General features: G+C 40.5%; 1 protein-coding gene across 1 annotated transcript; it reads right to left on the bottom strand.

Annotated features, from left to right (window-relative positions):
* Positions 1-591: 591 nt before the first annotated feature.
* On the bottom strand, positions 592-18,309 carry LOC121389681 (E3 ubiquitin-protein ligase MIB2-like). Its single transcript, XM_041521331.1, has 10 exons — positions 18,264-18,309; positions 14,663-14,928; positions 11,684-11,855; positions 6,690-6,796; positions 4,514-4,708; positions 3,440-3,585; positions 3,059-3,163; positions 2,166-2,270; positions 1,332-1,530; positions 592-611 (listed from the first exon to the last, which is right to left on the bottom strand). Exons 2-10 carry the CDS (start codon positions 14,808-14,810, stop codon positions 592-594), a joined length of 1,197 nt encoding a protein of 398 aa, XP_041377265.1. The 5' UTR covers positions 14,811-14,928; positions 18,264-18,309.
* Positions 18,310-18,743: the final 434 nt, after the last annotated feature.

Raw genomic sequence — 18,743 nt, 5'->3', positions numbered from 1 at the left:
CACGGATATAAATACTACCACCCCTCACCCTTAAAGTGAATCGCAAAAAAGTGGGTGTCAAGCTGCTCATTTCTGAGATAACGGGTAGCGTCTATGACTACCCTAGTTCCGCACAAAATTTGAGTACTGTTTTTTTACAGGTACCCCATACATGTTCCAAGCACAAGGCTACTTGACACAGTGGTACTAGATGAAATACAATTGCATACATTTTTAGCCCAGATGAAACTAATTTTTTTTACAACCAACACACTCACATTTATAACCAATCACAGGACTTGTGGTGTTCACTTCTCTATTAAAGGTTGGGTACACCTCGAACTTTGACCCAGCCGGAAGTTATTTGGTTTAGTACTACCTTTAGAATGGATCCAGAGAGAGTTGACAAAATACTATAATTATTATATTACAAAGGTCCGTTTGTCACGATTTATTTATAACATAACAGAAGTACAGTATAGTATTAGTTACATGTCTACTTACTAAATGTAGAAAATGATAATACGAATGTATATATTGTATTGTTGTGACACATGTATAAACAGTATTGGTTGATCGCTAGATCTCTAACATATGACTCATATATAAAGATTATTGGTTGATCGCTAGATCTGTAACATATCAACACATTTTAAAAGATTATTGATTGATCGCTTGATTTGTAATATAGTAAGGCCGTAGCTAGCCGAGTGGGGGGATTCTGTAAAATAATAGAAACTTTAAAACAATCCTCTTCTTAACCGTTTGAGCAGTTTAAGGTATGTGAAGAATTCATCTCCCCCCCCCCCCCCCCCCCCCCCCCCCCCCCCCCCCCACACACACACCAAACACACACCCCCCCCCCCCCCCCCCACACACACACCAAACACACACATACACACACACTCACACAATCCTAGCTATGGCCCTGCATATAAGACAGGTATAAACTAAAGACTCATATAGACTGGATGCGGTTCGTGCGTGCGGTTCAAAAAAGACCTCCGAAATACATTAGTTTCAATAAGAGTCACTAAACTGGATGCGTGCAATGCTTGCAGAAATAGTGTGTAGCTTGAAAACTAGGGTCAGCGACTTTACGACATGAACGTAGATCGCGATATAGCTTCCATAAATCGATGTATTGTATCGTGAGCCAAGTATCGCGATACAGCTTCCATAAATCGATGTATTGTATCGTGAGTCACGTATCGCGATACAGCTTCCATAAATCGATGTATTGTATCGTGAGTCACGTCTTGCGATACGATACTATGATACTATATCACCGTGTCGGTACACGTCTAGCGTTAAGAAGAATAAATGATCCAAGAAACAGTTAAATAACCAACCAGGTGACCACTCTGTGAGTCCTACGTCATCAGAATCATCAGAATCAGAATCATTTTCGGAGTCTGACTTCGAGAGCAGTTCCGACGCGGAGACTGGGGTGCAGCACGCCGGGTTGAAATTCCACTGTTGTCTGCCAAACAGAACAACTGCGTCGCCGTCAGCGTCGAGTTTCTTAACACGGCCCACTTTACCCAAAACCTGCAAGAAGCGAAAGTACACGAAGCAAATGTACATTGTGCTTAATCATCAGTGTTGTGTTAGATATATCAGTGCCGTTCCTTTAGCAATACATGTCTCCTACCGGGCCCAACAAAGTTTCGTATCTCCTATAATCAAGGGCCATAACTCTGTGGGAGATGGGTAAATTGCCATGAAAGTTAAACTTAAGCTGTAACAGTACATAATAAAGCTACACATAAACTTTCAGTTTAATATATTGAGGCATTGCGGAAAAAAAGAAAGTCCGAAAAACACTTTTCCGTTTTTCCTGAGCTCAAGGGCCATAACTCTGTCAAAAATCGGTAAATAGCTATGGAAGTCAAAGTTGAAATCACTGAATAAAAACATAATCAGGGCACAGTAACATAAGATCTTTATAAGGGCAAAACTAATCTGAATGACAAAACAGTTACCGTATTCAAATTCTTTTTTCTACCCAAGGACTTATCAAGGGTACATTGATATGATAAGGGTTACCTCTCTATCTGTCACTATATTAACTTCGTGTAACTGTATGTCCAACGCCATTTATTGTAATTAAAATATATTATGTGCGTCGTTAGCTAAAACATTTCTTTCTTTCTTTTATTTATTCGTTGGTAGTTTGTTCTTACCTTGCTCATATCATCCACCCATCCTCCGTGATTTTCCTGCAACATCTTTGCCTTGCTTATGTCATCGGTGATTCTAACAACACTTCCAGCCTCTAGAGGTTCGAACTAAAAAAACATGTATAATGCTAGTTTCAGACTGCCAACTATCACGACGGAGATGGCCAACTCGCTGATTCCATGGCTTCTACGACTGTCCAGTCTGAGCATTCTTATAATTCGATTCTCGTCGTATACAAAGCCTATAACCGATTCATTGTCGGAAGTTGGTAAAATTATAACGCAACCATCCAGTTGGCCAACCTCGTCGTGACAAATGATAGTCTGACCCATAGATTTCAAAAAGATTGTATCACATTTACTATTAAAAATAGAAGAAACTTTGTAACGATAAATGTTAAATGAATGTTAAATGTACTAGAATTATGCATTGCCCCGTTTCAATTAAAAGTGGAATTAATAAACCCCCCCCCCCCCCCCCCCCCCCCCCCCCCCCCCCCCCACCACCCACCACCACCCTCCTTAGTTCTGGAGTAAAACCTCAAATTCGGGCAAATATTATAGATATATTCGGCCAACTATTATAGATATATTCGAACAAAATATTCTAACCTGAGACCTTTTTACCATGTATTTCCACCATTCTTTACTCAAAATTAATTGTAATCCATGTAAAAATGCGTAGTGATTTGTTTGAAACCCTATATAGCTATTTGATAGTAATGCTAATATAAATATAAGTTTGGGCATTGTTTATCCAGATTTGGGTATTTTCGTTTAATTCCGGCAAAAATAAGCCTCCCACACACACTAATTTGGGATCACGTACGTCTATGTTGGGTATGTAGGTGAACGACCGGCTGACAGACAAACATGCAAACAGACAGACGTGTTACCTTCCTCAGTACTTTGGGCACTAGTCTGTACTTCATCTGTCCAAACTCAACATTCACGTCTCCGTTTGCGGCGAAACTTGTCACCACTCCAGTTTGTCCAATACACTGCAATCAAAATCAGTATACTTATGTTTATATATCCAATAACATTTATAAATACAATACCCGACCGCTTTTTTTTATTTAGTACATATTATTATTTCATACATATGCACTGACAGGTTACTGGTTGCTTTTGTCTTGGATTCAAAGAAATCCAAGATAAAATCCAAATGAATGGATAAATGAAATCCACTGTATTTTTGTGCGTGCTTACGTAATACACGTGAGTAAACTATGAATAATACTTCATACAATAAATAATTCAACAAATACTCAAACCTTGGCTATCCCAACAGACCACAAACTTCCGGCTTCCATGATTTGTTTCAGTGCTGATGCCTCTAACTCTATACAGACTTTGTCTCCCACTTTCAGCTCTAAGTCTGATGGTGTGATGTCAATAGGAGCCTTAGCGCCGACATCATCTAAATAGACAATCATATAGTATGTCAGTATTAGCCTTAGCGCCGACATCATCAGAATAGTAGTATGTCAATAGGAGCCTTAGCGCCGACATCATCTAAATGGACAATCATATAGTATGTCAATAGGAGCCTTGGCGCCGATATTATCTAAATAGACAATCATATAGTATGTCAATAGGAGCCTTGGCGCCGTAATCATCTAAATAGACAATCATATAGTATGTCAATAAGAGCCTTAGCGCCGACATCATCTAAATAGACAATCATATAGTATGTCAATAGGAGCCTTAGCGCCGACATCATTTAAATAGACAAAATAGATAATCATATAGTATGTCAATAGGAGCCTTAGCGCCGACATCATTTAAATAGATAATCATATAGTATGTCAATAGGAGCCTTAGCGCCGACATCATCTAAATAGACAATCATATAGTATGTCAATAGGAGCCTTAGCGCCGACATCATCTAAATAGACAATCATATAGTATGTCAATAGAAGCCTTGGCGCCGACATCATCTAAATAGACAATCATATAGTATGTCAATAGGAGCCTTAGCGCAGACATCATCTAAATAGACAATCATATAGTATGTCAATAGGAGCCTTAGCGCAGACATCATCTAAATAGACAATTATATAGTATGTCAATAGGAGCCTTAGCGCAGACATCATCTAAATAGACAATCATATAGTATGTCAATAGGAGCCTTAGCGCAGACATCATCTAAATAGACAATCATATAGTATGTCAATAGGAGCCTTAGTGCCGACATCATCTAAATAGACAATCATATAGTATGTCAATAGGAGCCTTAGCGCAGACATCATCTAAATAAGCAATCATATAGTATGTCAAAGGGTAGATGTTGGGGTAGTGCACGTCTGTGTTATTGATGAAGATATATAGATGTATTATAATATTACCTAAAACGGGTAGATGTTGTAGGTAGTACTCCACCCCAGGCGCTTCATCTGTGTACTTGATGTCCACCTTCCCCTCGTAACCCACACGACAAACACTGACCTCCCCTGACTGCCACTTGACATTCACAGCTGACCTTGGTGAATTAGGATGCGGCGTAACCAATGATTCCACCGTGCCTGTCTTGCCATGCCCACCTTTTGGCATAAATTAACATAAACTTTATAATTATATTTATAGTTTATCCAAATTAGAATTTAATGGTAGTAATGTTTATTTCAATTACTCCGCTGTAAGTACTGCACATCAAGCCCAGCGCTTATAAAACGTTCAGTCTAGAATGCAGACTGAGACTTTAACGCCACGGCAACACCATACAAATTGTATACGTGTGACGTCATTAGAGATTGAGTCTAGTCTAACAGGTTTTGTAAGCACTGGCCTGGATGAATAAACAAATTTCCTTCTTGTTTCTTTTTTGTTTTCTTTGTCTATAGAACTCTGATTTAGATTAATCATCAGCTATTGGATGTCAAACATTTGGTAATTTTGACATCCGCTACATTTTTGCAAGAGAAGAAGTTTGGTTTGTTTAACGACACCACTAGAGCACATTGATTAATTAATCATTGGCTATTGGATGTCAAATGTTTTGTAATTCTGATTCGTAGTCATCAGAGGAAACCCGCTACATTTTTCCTAATGCAGCTAGGGCTCTTTTATATGCACTTTCCCACAGACAGGAAAGCACATACCACGACCTTTGACCAGTTGTGGTGCACTGCTTGGAACGACAAAAAACCTCAATTAGTTGAACGGATCCACTGAAGTGGTTCCATTCTGCGACGCAAGCAAGCAATTAACCGACTGAGCTAAATCCCGCCCCATGATTTCCACTCACAACAGGATAGACATCCAACGGCCTTTGGTAAGCCAGTTAAGGGAGCGCTTCCCCACTGGGCTACGTTCACCCCTCCCCCCCCCCCCCCCCCGCCCCCCTGAAATTGAAGCCAGTGTCATAATGTGATCCTTTTGCCTCAGGTGCTTGCGTCATAGAATCGAAACACATCAGTTGACCTATTCTCTGAAAGGGTGTTTTTCCGTCTCAACCATTGCGTAATGACTGGTATACGAAAAGTCGTGGTACATGTATGTGCTGTCATGTCTGTGGGAAAGTGCATATAAAAGATCCCGTTATGTTCATGAAAAAATGTAGCGGATTTTTTTCTTAGACCACGTGTCACAAATTACCGAATGCTTGACACCCAATGGCCAATGATTAATAAATTAATGTGCTCTAGTGGTGTCGTTAAACAAAACAAAACTTTTACTTCAATGTGATCGTTTGGCGCACGCCAGATTTTTAAAATAATAATGTTAGGTTTATGTGTGTGTGTGTGTGAGAGAGAGAGAGAGAGAGAGAGAGAGAGAGAGAGAGAGAGAGAGAGAGAGAGAGAGAGAGAGAGAGAGAGAGAGAGTGAGAGACAGTACCTTGTAAAATTTCATGTTATTGAAAAGACGGGGTGTTTGACAATCCAGAACACTTCAATTGATCACAAACATAATTAAGCAGTTACTCGTCTCCAGGTTAAGATACTGATACAAATACGCACACTTTTATTTACGTTATTATTTATCTGAGCAGAGAATGTTGGAAATGCCGGGTTTTTGCACAAATGAAATTTGAACTCCTGGATAGAAAATTAATTTTCAAAAAGGAAATAACGATGGCGATGGTAACGCCGATGATGTTGAGAACAATGATAGCGACGACGATGATAATGATGATGTCGAAGTCGTCGATGATGATGATATCACTGGTGATGGTGACGAAGATGGTGATATCAATGATTAACATCATGATGATGATGATGATGATGATATTGATATTGATGGTGGTGACGATGATGTTGACGATGATGATGATAACAACGATGAGAATAATGGTGGTGATTATGATGACGATAATGGTGGTAATTTCGATGATGATGGTGGTGACGATGATGATAGTAACAATGATGTTGATGATGATGATGATGATGATGATGGCAACAATGATGATGGTGATAATAATGATGAGTTAATGATGATGATGACAATGATGATGATGGTGATGGTGATGATGATAACAATGATGCTGATGACGTTGCCGAGGATCACAGTGATGTCACCACTCACCGTCTGTATCATTCTGCTCCCAGTGAGCCCCACGAGCGACAGTGGCCCCCGGGAATATTCCCAGAGCGTTCACCTTCAGGCTTTTATTTCTCGCAGATACAGTCACCCTGCAAAGAAACACATAATGGTCAGACACCCTATGACACCCTCTCTCTCTCTCTCTCTCTCTCTCTCTCTCTCTCTCTCTCTCTCTCTCTCTCTCTCTCTCTCTCTCTCTCTCTCTCTCTCTCTCTCTCTCTCTCTCTCTCTCTCATAATTTACAACATCGGAGCAATGTCAGTTCCGTGTGTGAGAACCTTAGCCCTAATAACATGGCATCGTGTAACATATGTGGCTGAAACTCCTACCTGCAGCGTCTCAATCGACATAAATACCATGGATATAAATACTACCACCCTTCACCCATAAAGTGAATCAGAAAAAATAGGGGTCAAGCTGCTCATTTCAGAGATAACGGGTAGCGTCTATGACTATCCTTGTTCAGCACAAATTGTTAGTACTTTTTATTTACAGGTAGCCCATACATGTTTCAAGCACAAGCCTACTTAACACAGTGGTACTAAAATGAAATTAAATTGCATACATGTTTTGCCCAGATGAAACTGATGTTTTGTACAACCAACACACTCACATGTATCACTAATCACAGGACTTGTGGTGTTAACTTCTCTATCAAAAGTTCCGTGCACCTCCAACTTTGACCCAGCGGGATGTTATTTGGCTTAGTAACTCTCTAATCAAACAAAACTCTAATATCAGGGCTGTATATCTGCACATTACAGAGTCGAGTGGTCGTTTGGCAAAATAGTGGTTGATTCCATGAATCTCTTCCAAGTGTCTCGTCTATAGCACAACTACTCCCGAGAAGATCCTTTACAGGAGATTTCATCCTACTTGCACCGTCACAAAGAGGACTGCCACTCCTTGACTAGTTTACTAAATCAAAATTAGCACCGGCAGAGCTCACTGGAATAAGTATAGTTGTGATCACATGCACTTATTATTAATCACCGTCAAAAACAGTGATGATATCAGGTGTTCGCGAAATGTGAACATATTCCGCCCCACCGTTGACACATGCCATGAATACTGCCACCGGTGGGGCATTCCTTCAAAAGTGCAAATTGTAGGGCTTGGCCCTATGGTTATAAAAAAAATCTCTCTCTCTCTCTCTCTCTCTCTCTCTCTCTCTCTCTCTCTCTCTCTCTCTCTCTCTCTCTCTCTCTCTCTCTCTCTCTCTCTCTCTCTCTGTGTCTTTGTCTCTCTCAGGTGGGGCATTCCTTCAAAGTGCAATGGTTAGGTCATACAGGGTATGTGGCCCTATGTTTATAAAACCGTAGTCTCAAGACTAACAGAATCTGAGATGTTAACGTCATGACGATGCAATATAAATTGTGCGTGCGTGACATCATTAGAGATTGAGTCAAGACTCTAAAAGCTTTATAAGCACGGGCCCTGGCGGTGTGAATACGTTCAACTGGGTTAAGGTCTGGAGAACAAGCTGGACACTCCATTCGCACTATGGTTTCCTGTTGCAGATAGCCATCAACGACCCAAGCAAGATGTGGACGTGCATTGTCCATAGGACGAAACTAGGATCAGTAGCACCTGTGAGTGGTCGAACAGTGTAATCCAGTACTAGCTCTACGATTAAATATTAGATATTGCACTGATAAAACAGTGATTAAATAATTATTAGATATTGTAGCGATAACATTAAATATTAGATATTGCATTGATAAAACAGTGATTAAATAATTATTAGATATTGTAGCGATAAAATTGTGATTAAATATTAGATATTGCATTGATAAAAAAAACTGATTAGATATTAAATATTGCATTGATAAAACCGAAAAAATATTAGATGATTAGATATTGTACTGATAAAAATGTGATTACATAATTATTAGATAAAACTGTGATTAAATATTTGATATTGCATGGACAAAACTGTGATTGGATATTAAATATTGCATTGATAAAACTGAATAAATATTTGATACTGCAGTGACAAAACTGTGATACAATATTTGATATGACATTGATAGAACTATGATTAGATACTAGATATTGCATTGATAAAACTGATTAAATATTTGATATTGCATTGATAAAACTGTGATTAAATAAATATTAGATTCTGTAGCAACAAAACTGCGATAAACTTTCAAGAGAATTAACGTGCACATTCAGAGCTGTTGTAGCGCCGACTCCTCCGTCCAGGACAGGACTGCGATAAAATAGTAGATAATATATTTATGAAATAGCGAGAAAATATTAAATATAGTATTGATAAAATGCAATTAAAAGATGCCATTAAGTATTTGATATAGCATTGATAAACCTGCGATTAAATATTCTCTGTTGTATCTATAAAACTGCAATTACATATTACATACGATATTGATAAAACTGGGGTTGGGACGTAGCCCAGTGGTAGAGCACCTGCTTGATCGGTCACCTTCGGCTGGACAGTTAGGCTATTTCTAATTCCAGCCAGTGCTCCACAACTGGTGTAATAAAGGCCATGGTATGTATTATACTGTCTGTGGGATAGTGCACAAAAAACGATCCTTTGATGCTAATCAAAACCAAAACCCAAGGAGTGATAACATCAGGTTTCCTTTCTAATTATATGTGTGGTCCTTTACCATATGTCTGACGCCATAATAATCGTAAATTAAAAGGTGTTGAAATTTAGTTTATTTTGTTTAAAAAAGAAAGAAATATTTTATTTAACGACGCACTCAACACATTTTAATTACGGTTATATGGCGTCAGATATATTGTTAAGGACCACATAGATATTGAGAGAGGAAACCCGCTGTCGCCACTTCATGAACCACTCTTTCCGATTAGCAGCAAGGGATCTTTTATATGCGCCATCCTACAGACAGGATAGCACATACCACGGCATTTGATATGCCAGTCGTGGTGCACTGGCTGTGACGAGAAATAGCCTAATGGGCCCACCGACGGGGATCGATCCCAGACCGAGCGCGCATCGAGCGAGCGCTGTACCACTGAGCTACGTCCCGCCCCATTTTGTTTAACGACACCTTTAGAACACATTGATTTATTAATAATCGGCTGTTGGATGTCAAACATTTGATAATTTCGACATTAAGTCTTAGAGAGGAAACCCGCAACATTTTTTCATTAGTAGCAAGGGATCTTTTATATGCACCATCCCACGGACAGGATAGCACATAGCCTTTGATAAACCAGCCGTGGTGGACTGCTTGGGTAAAAGGTGTTGAGTTCTTGGGTAAATAATAAATAAAACATCTTTCTTTTTTTTCTGTAACAAAACTGAAAAAAAATCAACCTATTAAATATTAGAGATTGGACTGATAAAAGTGCCAACCCCATATAACCTTAAATAAAAAGTGTTGAGTGCGTCGTTAAATAAAACAGTTCCTGTTTCCTGGTAAAACTGCGATTATATACTGACACACAATGAAAACGCAAAACAGATATTTTTCAATATTTTGTTGTGAATAATGAAAAATATATTTATTGGACTTAAAATAACAATTTATGAGAGGAAGCCATTGATTGGTACATTGGTCTGGGTTTTAATCCTGGTTTTGTTCTCGTTACACATACAATAGCATAAACACACAAAATGGTGTGAAATGCGTTCACTACATGCTCAATCATGCTGCATGCAATGCACGTGAAATGCCAGTATGTGGACACATAAAAGTCACGTAACGGTGCCATATTCCTCGTCACATTAAGAATGCCACGACTCAGAGAAGAACAAAGGGAGCGAGATTTGGGCATGGTTCAAGGGGGGACTTCGCAAAGCCAAGTTGCTAGGACCTTCAGAGTCCATCCATCAACTATTGCACGACTTGTTGAACGTCATCAACAGACCGGGAGTGTCCGTGATCGACTCCGACCTGGTCAACGTCCCGTTACGACCCCACGCCAAGATCGGCAGATTCGACGACACCACCTCCGTGACCGGTTCAGAACTGCGACGATGACAGCAAGCAACACGATAGGACGTCATGGAAGGCCTATCCATCCGAAGACGGTCATCCGTCGACTCAGAACGGCTGGACTCAGATGCAGACGCCCGTACAACGGTAACATCATGACACCGCGACATCGTGCTGCGAGACTACAGTCTGCTCTCCAGAATGGTAATCATCCACCAGCCTTTTACCATTACTCATGGCGGATGTGTGAGGGAACGTGATCGGTTTGGCGGCGGTTGTCTGATGGTATGGGGGGCAATCAACTGTGATTTCAGGAGTGATCTCATCATTGTCCACGATGCCCTTACAGCCCAACGTTATGTTGACGTTATTCTAAGACCAGTTCTCCAGCCACTTTTACGCCGTCACCGAAGACCAAGACAATGTCCGTCCACATACTGCAAGAATTACCCAGGCATTCCTGCAACAAGCCGGTATCACCATTATGAACTGGCCCGCCGTTTCACCGGATTTGAACCTAATTGAACACATGTGGGATGAGTTAGGACGTCGTGTGCGTCATCGCCAGCCACCACCGCGTAATGTCGCTGAGCTTGTACAGGCGTTGCAGGAGGAGTGGAGGAACATTCCTGTGGCTTATTTGAGATATTTGTGCCAATTCTTTCCCCGTCGTCTTCACGCATGCTCACGGGCCAATGGAGGACACACCAGATACTGACCTTGGGGGGGGGGGGGGGGGGGGGGGGGTGGCCTGAACTTTTCGATTACGAATTCAACTCGATTACTGATGATAAATGGCCATGTTTCCATGTGAATGTATCTCATGAATACCAGTCATTAATGTCATATTATATTATCCATCAATTCATTAATAGTTTGTCGTTATTTGCAATAAAAAGTTGTTTTTGCGTTTTCATTGTGTGTCAGTATATATTGCATCGATAAAGCTAAGATTATATATATATATATATATATATATATATATATATATATATATATATATATATATATATATATATATATATATTAGATATTGCATACGGTTGCGACTTGGGGGTGTCGTAACGGGTGAAGGGATGTGTTAGATCGTGATTTCCCGTGACGTAGCACAGCGAACACAGATCATAGTCGTCACATCTCGTACAGTGCCAGCGCATGCCCACAACACCCACTTCATCGCACTCGTCACAGTTGATGCTCTGATGCCGAATACCTGCAAGAAAATAGATAAAATATGTGATCGAGTACAATACGCATACGCGCGCGCTAACACATGAAAACACAGACACGCACACATAAATATTAATGTGTACAATAACCTTAATTTTTTTAAAATAAATAAACTCGTTTTAAACATGACACAATAGAATAGAATAGATGTTTTACGACACACTGGCACTAAAAAGACATCGGCTATTAGGTGTCAAACTTTGGTAAATGCAAAGTGATTATCAACACCAACATAAAAATTCAACAGTGAAATAAACACACGCTGTAAAGAACTGTGTAAAAAAAAGACAAATATCACAGATAGATAAAATTAAAATTTAGAATAAAAGTCAGTATCACGTAAAAAGTATAATAAAGGTTCTGTATGGAATCGAAAGGATTCAATCACATTTCTTTGACTAAATATATCTTTTTGTAGTTTCATTGAGATAATGGCACTCCGGCAAAATGTGGTGGAGGATCTTTCTTCAAGATAAATGAATGAGTCAAATATGTATGACCGATGCGAGCACGACACAAAACTATTTCATCCTTCCTGCACTGCCTATAGGAGGACTGCCACTCTCTCAAGACTGGCTTGATAGCATGAAGCTTGTTCGCAATCGCAAACATGACACAAATTCACAATGTGTGCTATCATACGCAATAGCAAACATGACACAAATTCACAATGTACGCTATAATATGCAATCGCAAACATGACAATGTGCGCTATCATATGCAATCACAAACATGACACAAATGCACAATGTGCGCTATCATACGCAATCGCAAACATGACACAAATACACAATGTGCGCCATCATAAGCAATCGCAAACATGACACAAATGCACAATGTGTGCTGTCATACGCAATCGAAAACATTACACAAATGCACAATTGTGCTATCATACGCAATCGCAAACATGACACAAATTCACAATGTGTGCTATCATACGCAATCGCAGACATTACACAAATGCACAATGTGTGCTGTCATACGCAATCGAAAACATTACACAAATGCACAATTGTGCTATCATACGCAATCGCAAACATGACACAAATTCACAATGTGTGCTATCATACGCAATCGCAAACATGACACAGATTCACAATGCGCCCTATCATACGCAATCGCAAACATGACACAAATTCACAATGTGCACCATCATACGCAATCGCAAATATGACACAAATTCACAATGTGCACTATCATACGCAATCGAAAGTAGGCCTATTCAGGCACGGCGGAAGCAAGTAGACATTGGGGTGGGCGTGGCTGACTGATATCGAGGGTGCAAAGCAAAGTTTGTAGGGGGTTCGGGGGTATATTCCCCCGTAAAAAAAAAATGAAAACTAGATGTCATGAAATGCAATTTCCTGCCTTCTACAAGTAAAATTCATCTCTACCAATACTATTTTTAATTTAGGATTATTGGGGGTGGCTAGAGACACCCACAGCTACCCCTGCTCCGCCGTGTCTGATAAACTCGTTTTAAACACGACACACATACACAAAATGTGATATCATTCGCAGTCAAAGGTATAACTACATGTATTAACGAAAAGTAGTTAGTACAGGCTTTTACACTAACATTAATATTTACATTTTTTGCTAATTTTGTTCAAAATATTTTTTTCATGAATGTAAAGATACGAAACGCTATATCTGCAATATCAGCAAAAGTTTTGTTTTTGTGTAACGACACCACTAGAGCACATTGATTAATTAATAATCGGTTATTGGATGTCAAACATTTGGTCATTCTGACAGTCACCAGAGGAAACCCGCTACATTTCTCAATGCAGCAAGAAATCTATTGATATGCACTTTCACGTAGACGGGAAAGCATATACGACGGCCTTTGACCAGTTGTGGTGCACTGGTTCGAACGAAAAAAAAATCCAATCAGTTGAATGGATCGACTGAGCAATATCAGGTTTTGCGCCAAAGAAACCAACTACTATAGTAATGAAGTTCCAGTGGCGGATCTAAGGTTGGGCCCCAGGAGCGCGCTCGTCCCGCCCCCCCCCCCCCCATAAATTTTGCGACAGTTATATATACTTTCTTTTGTTTAATTCTTTATGTTGGAGAATCCGAGTACTCCCTTCGGAACATGTCATGGTCTTTCGCACCCCCCCCCCCCCCCCCCCTAAAAAAAAGAAGGAAGAAGCGTATGTTCTGTCTAATTGGATGAACTTTCGCCACTTTGCGAATCTTGCAGTGCAACGTAAAATGGCATGCAGGGACGATGCAATGTTGCTTATGAGAGCATTGTTAATTAGGCCTTACGTTGATTAACAGTAACTCAAGGGTCGGAATAAACACATTCCTTATTTGGCAAGGATCTTTCAGTCAGTTCAACCTTAAAAAGTCAGTACTAAACCAGTTGTCCAAATATAGCAATAAACTGCTCTTACTGTATCTTACGAAGACTTTTTTTAATAAGATACGTTTTGACCAAAATATCAGTTCGTTTCGGTTGGTACGTTTTGGTAGGTATATTTTGGTATGTGTACGTTTTGACCAAAATTGGGTATGGTATGGATGAATACACTTTGGGTTAGGTCTGATTTAACCAGCTCCCATCCAGTTGACATACATTTTAACGCATGGTAGTCAGTGGAATAACTCTTTAGCAACCAATTATAGGCTCCTAAGTTATTGATATCCTACATATACATATAGATCATCAAACCTGTTTTCATGACGCAACATGTACCTTTAACACAAAAACAAAGAGACATTGCAGCTTTAAATAACGAGTATGCAAATTTAATATTTGTTATCAGCGCAAGACCTCACCAACTGTAGCGTTGTCCAACACCCTCAGGTCAAACTTGTTGTCTTTCCCTATACTCGAGGTTGTTTGGTTTCCATTATCCCAGATAATTTCAGCCGTTTGGTCCGTTCCGTAGGATACCCACCGTCCCGACATGCCCCTCTCCGCCATCTTTATTTCCAGACGACCAGTCAGGACCCCGTATCACCCGGAGACCTGTCGCCATCTTGCTTTGAGCAGCGTCACTTGGAACAGAGAAAGTTGTTTTGGTTGTTTTTTTCAAAATCACCTGGGGAAAAAATCGTTTAAAAACGTTTAAAAAAAATATCGAACTCGTTTTTCCTCGTTAGATATGTTTTTTTAACAACTCGCCGTAAGATAAATGGTATCCAACGACCCACTCATGTAGTACTCTCTCTCTCTCTCTCTCTCTCTCTCTCTCTCTCTCCTCCCTCTCCCTCTCCTCTCTCCTCTCCCCCCCCCCCCTCCGACCCCCCCTCTCTCCCCCTCCCCGCCCTCTCTCTCTCTCGTCCTCCCCTCTCTCTCTCTCTCTCTCTCTCTCTCTCTCTCTCTCTCTCTCTCTCTCCTCCTCTCTCTCTCTCCCTGTTTGTTTACAACAGCATCCGTACGATCTTTCTTCAGATGCGCAAGATCAATTACAATTTTAGGTGGTGTAATACACCAAGGTGGTCAAAAAAATATGAAGGAAAAAAAAGAAGAAAGAAATGTTTTATTTAACGACGCACTCAACACATTTTATTTACGGTTATATGGCGTTAGACATATGGTTAAGGACCACACAGATTTTGAGAGGAAACCCGCTGTCGCCACTACATGGGCTACTCTTTCCAATTAGCAGCAAGGGATCTTTTATTTGCGCTTCCCACAGGCAGGATAGCACAAACCATAGCCTTTGTTGAACCAGTTATGGATCACTGGTCGGTGCAAGTGGTTTACACCTACCCAATTAGCCTTGCGGAGCACTCACTCAGGGTTTGGAGTCGGTATCTGGATTAAAAAGTCCATGCCTCGACTGGGATCCGAACCCAGTATCTACCAGCCTGTAGACCGATGGCCTAACCACGACGCCACCGAGGCCGGTCAAATATGAAGGAGTTTCCAAAGTGTTCCAAATGATGGAAATCGACAAAACAAAACAACACTTCATTCGAAGACCAAATGTACGAATAGCATTTGGCTTTGCATCAAACAACTGCATATATTTGTTACCAAACACCTCTGTATGTCTATAAGATCTAGCATCTGCAAATACGTCAAAGAGAGCCCGAAGGACGTGTGTTAACCTCTAAGGGAACTACCTTGAAAAATAACAGGAAGGTATCAGGTATCTAGGATCGATCCCCGACGGTGGGCCCATTGGGCTATTTCTCGTTCCAGCCAGTGCACCACGACTGGTATATCAAAGGTGGTTGTTTTTTTGTCTGTGGGATGGTGCATGTAATAGATCCCTTGCTACTAATTGAAAAATGTAGCGGGTTTCCTCTCTAAGAATATATGTCAAATCCAATACACGATGATTAATAAATCAATGTGCTCTAGTGGTATTCTTCAACAAAAAACTAATTGGCTTCAAGCACGTCCTAGTTAGGCCGATAACTTTTGGTCTCTCGTTGCATCCTTGTTTACACGGCGTGAAAGCGCTTTTGATTAATTTGTAATTATTTATAACAAAATAAAAATGTAAAAATAGTCAAATATGACACTTGTAAGTATGATACTGGCTGGCAGAATTCTTCATTAGAGTGGAAGGGGTGGGTCCAGGTCTTTGCAAGAGAATTCCACAAAATCACAAAATTAAGCAAAGGACAAGTTATAGTGCCGAAGAGAGCGAGATTGGGGAGGTGGGGTTCAAGGGTATGATCAGTCTGAAATATTTTGAAATAAAGGTCCTGAGACGAATTTCCAGGGCAATTTAGTGTTATAGGTTTTTAAAGTAATTAAAACGAACCAAGCGGAGGGAGAGGGTGCATCGAGAGAAAACATAGCTCTACCCAAACTATCGTTCGACCTAGATTAGTCACTGAACGTTACATGAGTAAGTGCATACTGGTCTACTAACCAACAAGGCAGCGCCTAGCCCAAACTAACGGGGGGGGCAAAAATAAATGAAGAAAAGTTGTGTTTTGTTTAACGACACCACTAGAGCACATTGATTTATAAATCATCGGCAATGGGATGTTAAATATATCCTCATTTTGACAGTCATAGAGAGGAAACCCGCTATATGTTTCCATTAGTAGCAAGGAATCTTTCATATGCACCACCCCACAGACAGGACAGCACATACAATGGCTTTTGATGTACCAACTGTGATGCACTGGCTGAAACGAGAAATAGCCCAATTTGCCCACCGACGGGGATCGATCCTAGACCGACCGCGCATCAAGCGAGCGCTTTACCACTGGGCTACGTCTTGCCTCAAAAATAAACGAAGCAAGGCACAAGTCTTTACTCGTTTGCAACTAAATAAACATAGCACTTTTAAACCACACACACACACACACACGTACACACACACGTACACACACACACACGCACACGCACACACACACAAACACACGGACACACATACACACGGACACACACACACGTACACACACACATGCACACAAACACACGCACACGGACACACACACACGCACACGTACACACACACGTACACACACGCACACGCACGCACACAAATACACGCACACGGACACACATACACACACACGGACACACACACAAACACACACACACACATACGCACACGCACACACACACACACACACAAACATACACACACACGCACATACATACACACACACAAACACACACACACGCACACAGACACACGCACAGATACACGTACACACCCACGCGCACACACACACTCACAGACACACGCACATACACACACACACACACATACACATACACGCACACACACATACACACACACACACACACACACACATATATACACACGAACACACGAACACATACACACACATAATAATTAGAAGAAACTATGATATTATATTCCTGTCTAAACTGGACCCTGAACATAACATAATCCTGTCAAAATCGGCTGAGTTTAATGCACCCAGAGTTTCTAACTTCTAAAACGGGACCCTCTAAAAATCGGATAAACATTAGGTCCATGATCCGGTTTAGACAGGTTTCATATATATAAAAGAAGAAATTGTGAATGAATGAATGAATGAATGAATGAATGAATGAATGAACGAATGAATATTTAACGACACCCCAGCACGAAAAATACATCGGCTATTGGGTGTCAAACAAAATTAAAGTGATGGTCAACATCGGTATAAAAATTCAAGTTAAATAAAAACACAGTGTATGTACACATTGTGTGTAACTCACCCCACCCCACCCCTAAATGACATCACGTTCTATGTAGACATGAACTATATGTGGTGTATACGTGACGGCTATACTAGGAGAGATTCAACTTACCAACTACCAGTGGCCAACAAACTGGGAAATTTTGTTCTGCACGCTTGAACGTGTAGATATTTTACGTGTGTATTACCCGGAATACCACATATTCAGACGCAGTTATAAAGAAAAATCAAATAAAATGCTAATATTTACCCGAGAAATTGTGCAGTCTTCTTTTAGTCAGCTAACGACAGGGAAACAGAAACCGAAAGAGTCCAAGGTGATTCACCTTACTATTTTTAGTATAAGCCGAAGTCCCGGGCCTCTTTTGCAAAGTCAGCTAACGACAGGGAAACAGAAACTGAAAGAGTCCAAGGGGATTCACCTTACTATTTTTATTATAAGCCGAAGTCCCGGGTCTCTTTTGCAAAGTCAGCTAACAACAGGGAAAGGAAAGAAATGTTTTATTTAACGACACACTCAACACATTTTATTTACGGTTATATGGCGTCAGACATGTTGTTAAGGACCACAAAGATATTGAGAGAGGAAACCTGCTGTCGCCACTTCATGGGCTACTCTTTTCGATTAGCAGCAAGGGATCTTTTATATGCACTATCCCATAGACAGGATAGCACGTACCACGGCCTTTGATGTACCAGTCGTGGTGCACTGGCTGGAGCGAGAAATAAA

Source organism: Gigantopelta aegis, chromosome 15, assembly GCF_016097555.1.
Source record: "Gigantopelta aegis isolate Gae_Host chromosome 15, Gae_host_genome, whole genome shotgun sequence".
Taxonomy (NCBI): Eukaryota; Metazoa; Mollusca; class Gastropoda; order Neomphalida; family Peltospiridae; genus Gigantopelta; species Gigantopelta aegis.
The sequence above is the reverse complement of the archived record's forward strand: the minus strand, read 5'-3'. Positions and strand labels throughout refer to the sequence as shown.